At 41.4% G+C, this 8,825-nt stretch overlaps 1 protein-coding gene across 1 annotated transcript; it reads right to left on the minus strand.

Moving 5' to 3' along the window:
- Positions 1-1,558: 1,558 nt before the first annotated feature.
- MRPS30 (mitochondrial ribosomal protein S30) lies at positions 1,559-5,941 on the minus strand. The gene is made up of 5 exons (XM_057403080.1): positions 5,217-5,941; positions 4,819-4,964; positions 3,652-3,754; positions 2,955-3,131; positions 1,559-1,993 (listed from the first exon to the last, which is right to left on the minus strand). Exons 1-5 carry the CDS (start codon positions 5,902-5,904, stop codon positions 1,725-1,727), a joined length of 1,383 nt encoding a protein of 460 aa, XP_057259063.1. The 5' UTR covers positions 5,905-5,941; the 3' UTR covers positions 1,559-1,724.
- Between the last annotated feature and the right edge of the window lie 2,884 nt (positions 5,942-8,825).

Genomic DNA, 8,825 nt, shown 5'->3' on the forward strand with positions numbered 1-8,825 from the left:
TGCCACCAACTGCTTTTCCAGGGTATGCCCTTTTTAAGACAGCTGTAGAAAGGCTGGATTTGATACTATGCAACTAAGCCAACTCACACAAAGACTTCCCCCCCTCACTCCAACACGACACTTCCACCAGGTTACACATCTACAGCAGTATTTCAGTCACTAATAAAGCTACACAAAGGAAAAAAGTTCTTCTTTGAACTTGCTCCAGTACATCTAATCCCTCCGGATAGACAGAAGGCTGAATCACAGAAAAATTAGTGGTTTTTTATCCTGGGAACAGGAGATTCTTTGACTTTACGCATCAGCTTTCCACAGCCGCTACTTGTAGGCAACTCAGAGTTTTACGATGAAAGCAATACCATATTGCACCTGATGTGAAGATTGTCGGTGGGGTCAGAAGACCCAACTGTTGTTTCCAACTGTTTTCATTTCGCATCACCCCTTTATCAGACTAGAAAACAAGTATCAATCCCTCAGCTTTAAACTAGGTCACAGAACCATAGAATACCACATTGGAGGGGGCATCAAGGATCATCTGGTCTAACCTCTCCTCGGCAAAGGTCATTCTGTATAATCACAGATCATTCCTTATAATCAACAAGCCTACCCAGCAGTTTATCTTCTGTTTCTACATGGAACATTCATTTAATACAAGGATCAGCAGCAATCAGAACTAGTAATACTCAAGCATTGTTATGACAAAGAGACTGCTTAAGGACTTCCTTCCCTTAAAAAGAAACCAGTACTCATGCATACCCTGCTTATCTAGTTTACCTTCAACTGACGGAGAAAGCGGCAACTACAGTTCATTCCGACATAACAAAGTAGCAGTCAAGTAAGACTGTACAACTACTTCATTCTTCATTAGCAAAATACTCTGAGCCAGTTTAAAACAGGAAGGAGGATCCCAAATGACTTAGGCTGAAGAATGTGCAGGCAAGTATTTCAACAAGAGTTCAGCATGACTCAAGAATTCTCTCTTTAAAAACAACTTGGCTTTTACCAAGAACCCTGGAAAATTCCAGGTCAGTGACAGTGTATGAAAGGTTCAAGGTTCCAAGTCAACAGGAAAACTGTAAACCCCAAATACATTTGAGAGTTCTCTCTGTGGTTCCTGAGGTGACAGTTAAAAAATGCGTATGCATGTTCACAGTAGAAACTTTGGAAGCAAGTTTCATCATGTTTACACTATTGCTTGATAAATGTCTAAAAATTTCCCTTGCTATGTAACTAAACTGCCAACTATTCACTTTTAAAAACTTTTATCCACTTTATGTAACTAAATTGCCAAATATTCACTTTTAAGGAACAGTTTTTATTCTGATCTCACTTTCTCTTTAAAGTAAGTAAGCATTTAAGACAACTAATTTCTTTTCAGGCATAAAATCAGAAATTTTTCACTGGTGCGAGTATCCAGACAACAGTCACCCAGCAACAACCAGATGGTCATATGAATTCATACTTTACTGTGATAGTTCAACAGCAGAGCTATGGATCTGCTAGAAGAAAGTAGTCACATGACCTAGAACTCTAACATCAAATATACAAGAGACATTGAGGTATTCTAGACATTTATTTTTCAGTGTACAGTATTACACATTAAAAATAAAGCTCAAGTATATAGTGTTTGCTTAAACTAAAACTAAAGCATATCCTATCCCATAATTCGTGGAGTTACACTGAAGTTCAGGCACGCAAACAGGAATACCATATTGTTTAATGATTTACAACTCTTTTGGTCTGTTCAACAGAAAACGGACCAAATGAAGCAGAACTTCATCATTAAAGCCTTTCACACTCCCATCTTCCACAACATCATACAATGGCTTACTGTCTGTACCCCAACAGATATTCTTCCGAGGGTTATTTTCAATAGTTTCTACAGTTAGTGCTAAAGTATTTAGCTGGTAACAAAAGAAAGCAAAGTATTTTCCATCAGTCACTACAGCCTGAGATACAAAAGGACGGGTCACATCTGCTTCATTCCAGAACCCTACAAAATAAACAAACAACACTAATTATACAGGAAATTTGTATCAGGACACACAATTAAATCCCAATCCTGAAATACAGAAAAATACTTGGTAACTGCAACAGCAACTTAGCAAGGAAAGATGTTCTGTCTGCTTTAGCAATACAAGCATTCTTCATACAGACTGGATAAAACACAAATACCATTCAAAGGTATTTCCAAGACCCAGGACACAGCATCATATTTGCTTTTTGTACACAATTCCCTATCGGTGACTGATAAAAACCCCACACTGAGCAGCCAAGTTCTTAGAAATGACAGAAATTATTAATACATCCTTCAAGTCCTTCAAGTGACCTAAGGGGGAATGACACTGCCCTATTGAGAAGGGTGGAGCACCTGAACGACATCTGTTTCACAACAGAAACATACATATGTATGCTTGAGCATAACTGGCCACAGTGATTAGACAGTCAACACTATGAACCCTATGCCAGTAAGTATTAAGACTTCAAATAACTCTCACTAAGCATTAGTAGTCTTCTTAAAATATTTTCCTTACTTATTTATGCATGTGTGCTAGCACACACAGTAATATTCTTCAAAAGAATCTGGTATCATATGCAGTGAATACTGCTAGAAACTGTTACACAACAAAGAAACAGCTTGATATCTACCACCCTTCTCCAGAACAAATGTCAGTTAAGTGAATGCAAGACTGAGATTTTTGCACAGGCTCTTAGTGTTATATATATAAAAAATATTTTTCTTCATAATTAATTTCCCTTGAGTCAAAGTACTCAATGACAAAATCTTAACTAACTGCCCTGTATAAGCTCTGCTTCATTCATTGGTTCAACAAAATTTAAAACAGCCACTTAAAGGATGGTCTTCAGAAGAAAAGGCATGAGAAAAAGGTGAGGAGAAAAGGTTACAGAACTTTAGAGGAGACACTCATTACCAATTAAGTTTGCTGTCTCACCTTGATACATTGCCTGCGCTGCTGTCCAGGCAAAGAGACTTGCAATACCATTAGCTCGATAAACAACTTCAATCTGATCCTCCAGACGCGCTTTTATAAACCCCTCCCGCTTTAGTTTATCAGGAATAAGATGAAACTGGGTATGTCCATAACAGCATGGATCTGCTACCTTTGATCCTGTGTTCCCCAAAATTAAAAAAAAAAAACAAACACCTGTGAGTCAGTAACCATCTTCATTATGCATACGAACACATCTTCACTATCAAACTCAAAACAACGGAATGTTAGAACCTCTACTGTCGATCTGAATAAACGCTGAGATTCCTGTACTTCTAGGTGAGAATGGAGGGCTTGTTCCACTCTAAATGGCAGGAGTTCACATACTAAAATGACTCTGAGAATATGAATCAAAATTTGAAGCTAGTTTTCTGCCAATTTTCTATTCAACCCACTCCTTCAAGCAAACCTGGTCACAGAGTACCATACACACAGTGGATGCTACTCCCCATTGCTTAATGACACAGAATCTCAATAGAGATTTATATACTATACAGATTTATATAGTATATAAATAATATACTACTGTTTTGTGTTGATGGGAGTAGAAAGGTCAAGGGGGTGTTTTGGGGTTCATTTTTTTTATCAGTTTTGTACACACATTAAAACTAGTTAGTATTTTATGACTAGAAAGTCTTACCTATGAACACCTTGTTTTCATACTGCCTTTTGAACAACGGCAGTTTGGATGGTTTGTGATCAATAACAGGAACATCTCCAAGATTTGCCTCTAGCGGTACAACCTTGTAAGAAATAGAAGAAAGAAAAATCATGAGCTAAGTCATGCTTCTGACACCAGGCCACACATATGTCACTTTCTGGTCAGACAGCAGAAGGTGTGAGTCTTGCTTACATACAACATTTACATAACTTTAACCAAAGCTCATTTTTCGCAACAGAACTTCTTGTCTTGCGATACATGCTAGTACATGCATCTTACATTGATGTCTGAATTTTCTGCAATGTACAAAAAACATCGTGTGAAATGATGCTAAAAAAGCTGCCAGCTGGTACCATCTTCAAAACCAGAATTCACTTCTGTAGAAAATGAGCAAGAACCATTTCTAGCAGGTATCAATAAACTTGAACCAGCAGTGTCAGTTTACACATATTCACTGTTTTGCACTAAGTAACATTTTTAACTGCCTACACACTTCTTCCAAAATTCCAAAGTTTGTTAACTTCTGAATAACTAACCTCACCAAATTGTACAATTAAGTTAGCAAGAAATGTTCAGCATTTACAGAAAGTGAAGCATAGTTTTCTGTCTGTGGTGGCAACCGGACAAAACAGACCCTCACAGGCCACACTATTACCACTGTATAAACATACAAAAAAAGACTGTAATATTTAATCAGCTTCCATAAAACTGAGCATTTGAGAAAGCACGTGTTAAGCAGTAACAGAGTAAGAGAGCTCACATTCAGATTATACATGCTCTTACACCATTAGTCTCTCCTCCATTTCTCTCATCTTATTATCCTCCGCTCAGAACATTCCACCCATTTCTTATTTTTGCCTCATTTTTGTCTTACAAGCATAAACTAAAAACCTCCATTTAACGAAGTGGAGCAACATGCACTTTTGCTAAAGCACAAAGATGACCTACTTGAAGTTCAAAAGACTGTCTCAGTACCTACAAAGCAGTTACAAGAAGGGAGTAAGTCCATTAAGACTTGAGAAACGCATTAACATGCTACATGCCTGATTAACAAGGTCCACGTATCACCTATTGTATGGTTTCAGCAGCTGTCAGAAACACAAGTGAAAACACATGGGATAAAATTGCTGTTGAAAATATACACACCTCTGGAAGTTGCTTTGGTACGCGTATCTGGAGATGTGGTTTATCATCTATCTGAAATCTCACAGGATCAATTCTACCCTTTCGGTGTCCACGATCAATAACTTCCTCACCATGATGCCAGTAATAGTTAACTTCAGGTTTTAAATCTGAAACATAACAGAAGGATAGAGAGAAACAGGTATCGCCCCTCTGCATTTAGTACTCTCCCAATTCTTGTTCTGTAGCGGCAGCAAAATAGAAAAATTAAAATCCACCCGCACCATGTGGGGCAACAGAGATGAGGTAAATTATTAGTAATGGTCTGAACAACTATATCAGCAACACTCCTGCCGGGTCCACAGACCGGCCCCACCGTCCCAGGGCTCCCACTTCCCCCTCCCTCCCACACCCATCCGCACCGAGGGAAGAGGCAGCCAGCAGCGGATTGCGACAGGACAGGAAGGCGGCGAGGGTGGACACGAGCTGCGTTAGGAAAGGGCCAGGCGTATGATCCTGATCGCGGTACAGGAACGGCCGCTTCTTATTTTGGTAGAAGCTCTCCTGAAGGAGGGCGTCGCAGGCGAGGGAGCGCAGCTCGACAATATCCAGGCTCGGCGTCGCTCCCGCCGCAGGCTTCAGGGTTTTCGCAGCCTCTGGGGCCTCCGTTCCCGGCGCCGGGGCTCCGGCGGCCCCGGCTGCCGCTCCCGCCGCTACCTCCGGGGCTTTCGCGGCCTCCGGGACCACCGCTCCCGGGGCTTTCACGGCTGCGGGCGGCGCTCTAGGGGGCAGCCCCGGCACGAAGACAGTCTTGGTGAAGCTCCGGTACCAGCGGTCGGCGTTGAGGGCGAAGGTCTGCGGGTAGACCATGTACTTGGGCCGCTGCAGCAGCCCGTATAGCCGCAGTTTCTCCTCGACCGAGGCCGCCGCGTGCACCCGTTGCTTGAAGTGCTCCAGGCGCCGCCGCTTAGAAGCCTTGCTGTTCGACGTGGCGGAAGCCACTATGGGCGGGTAGAGCGAATCGGGGGGCTGCGGGACAGCAGCGGACTCGGCCTGCGAGAACCAGCATCGGCCGTGCCACAGCAACCGCCGCCGCCCGGGCGCCGCCATTTCGCAGAGCCAACAGACAACGGAAGACCACTGTTCAGCAGCTGAAAAATCTGATTGGCTGCTGGGGAGCACGTGAACGAGCCAACCTTCCAATCGGCACGCTTCTCCGAGAGAGAGCGCGCTGCCGGGACAGAAAGGGGCGGAGCCCTTGGGGAGTCCCGTCTCTGGATGGGCCCCGATCTCCCCGACAGCGCGGAGCAGCCTCTGCGCATGCGCTACAGGCGGCCCCATGGCTCCTGTGGTAGAACTACAGCTCCCGAGAGGCACCGCGGCGCGCCCGGATATACGGACGGCGTGGGGGCGTACTCTTGGGATCTAGTTGGTAGGGGTCTGATTGAGCCCTGCTGGGGAGAAAGGGTTGGTGGAAGCGAAAGAGCTCGTATTAGAACTTGTCAGTAAGTTATCTTGTATGAGAAATACGAGGTAATTTATTGATAAAATCTGGAAATTGAACGTGCGTGACTCAGCACAGAAGCACAAGGCCTCCTGGTTGCCTCAGCATCCCTCAGTGTGAATCCTGGGCTGAGTCCTCTATTTTGTTGTAAAGACTTGTTTTTACAGGGGAGTGGGTGCCCACTGCAGTGAGTGTAAACTGAGCTACTGCTTGACAGAAACTGCACACCTGTGAAGCTGGCTTTAATAAACTAAACTGAAACATGATCTGTTAACTGTACTTGCGTAGGAAATGGGAAATAAGCTAAAATGACATACTGATGCTGCAGGAAGTGCTACAGTTACTGCATTTTTGTCTTTGAGACACTTGGAAAAGTTGAGAGTATTCCACTGGTGGAGAAGTTACTATTATTCTTAAAAGTGGTTTGGTTTTGTTTTTCTTCTATTTCTAACTTCGTCACAGTATTCTTGGGATTTTTTTTTTTTTCTTCTCTGTATTTGCATGACATTTCTGTATTGTCTGAACTGCCTGAGACATTCAGACTGACCAGGGACAGAAGAGGAATTTACCAGTGGGATTGGGGCGGGAGACGTGTTATATACTCCCAGAGATCTGCTCCTTTCCATTAACCTCAGCTTAGCTTTCTGCTGAATTGATAGTCAGAGCTGCAGTGGTACATGGAAGAAGTTTTGGAGTACATGACAAAAGATTGAAATACAGTGTTTGTGTTGAGATTTTCTAAGAATATAGAATATTAAACTGTTGTCTTTAAGTGGAAGTAAGAGAAATTAAAATCTTGTTAAGGCATAGATAAGCAAAAGCTGTCCTTTAGTTGAGATTCACAAGGTATTTTATAAAAGACAGATTTAAATATTAAGTTGTAACTCAGTTAAGAATCAAGTATTTAAACTTCGATGTTTAATTTTGAATCCATCCTCTGTTCACCAGAAGGGTTAAGGAACAAGGCTTTAGGTACGTTGACTGGCCGTTTAGGGGAGCAGCCTCCATTCTTTTCCTCATCCCACATACTGTAGTCTCTAAGAACATCTGGAAGCCTGTTTTCCCCAGTTGATAAAGTGCACTGGCCAAATGTGGCCAAGTAAAGCTCTACTTTATCTCTTTATTTAAGCTCTCTAATTCAGTTCCATTGTGATCACAGCCAGCCGTATTAAAAACCTACACAAACTGATACAGAAAATCACCGTTGCTGTTCTTATGCATTTTGCTGCAGCATCTCATGTTTCAAAACTCATTTCCTTTGGTGTTTAGAAATACTCATCTTATTTCATGCTTAAATGTATTCATGGTCAATTTATACCTGCTTGTCACTGTGTCAACATTGTCCTTTAGTTTAATTAGCTCATTTTCCCCTCTCGTGTTTGCCTTCTAAAACATTGATGGAGACCAGTCGTATCACTTCTCAGTCTTCATTGACAGAGACTAAACAAACTTTTCTCACACAGACTGGTCTCCATTTCCCTGATCATCTTAACAGCCTTTTCTTCATTTCCTCTGGTTTTGCATTTGTCTCAGGGATATGTCACCAGACAGTACTCATTATTTCATACAAAGGACTGTATTACCTACACCAGGATTACTAACATTTTACCACTGTTAAAAACCTTTTTTATCATGTTGTCAAATCAGAATTGCCTGCCTTGCAGCTGTACAACACCGTTAGCAACTTTTGCATCGGATATTTTAAACCCTCAAGAAGTTCAATACAGAAACTGAATATGAGTGATGAAGTAAGCAAATGTTTGAGGGACCAGTTTTATTTTCCCTACTTTATTCAAAGGCTTTAAATGTTTCCTACACCATGATACTTACTACAACATTAGAGGTGTCAGGAACCAAGGCTATGCTTTAATTTATGCTTCATTCCGAAACTATTTCCTGATGTTCTGGTCACAGGGCAATTTTTTTCTTTTTTTTTTCTGCGTGTACATTGTAGTATCATTCATCTTGAAGATGCTGATAGGGTTTGGATAAAATGACCCAGTAGACTGTAGGGTTGAACGCACCAACATGTTTTGCTGATAGCTCTCTCATAAGCGTTTGATAAAAATCTGTTACCCAACCATAGATCTCTCAGTTCGAAAAAGTAAAGCAACAGTTCAAGAAGGATCTATTTTACTTCTTTACTGAGACAATCCACAACATCTAGATTATTCTGAATCTATAAACTGAGAGCATCTTTGTTTTGGTTAAAATAATGCTTAAAAAGAGCCTGGATAGGGAGACTCATACCCTGCCTAAAATGTTAAATACAAATGCTAAAATGAATGCCATAGCCACAAAATAAACTCTAAAATTGAAACTAGAGGAAAAACCTGCATCTTAGTTCCATTGTGAATATCATTGGAGAAGATTGGTTTGAAGCCCAAAAGTAGTGCAGAAACTAGTGAAGTTCACCTTATTGAACCTAATGTATAGGAAAGGATGGCACAGAAATGCTATGTTTCCAAAACGCAGAAATGAGTGCACTAAATGTACTCATGCAAAGATGATACTGCATATACATTAA

The sequence above is a fragment of the Pezoporus wallicus genome, unplaced genomic scaffold (assembly GCF_028554395.1).
Source record: "Pezoporus wallicus isolate ANWC-B61680 ecotype Strahan unplaced genomic scaffold, APGP_CSIRO_Pwel_v1 contig_2997, whole genome shotgun sequence".
NCBI classification, from domain to species: domain Eukaryota; kingdom Metazoa; phylum Chordata; class Aves; order Psittaciformes; family Psittacidae; genus Pezoporus; species Pezoporus wallicus.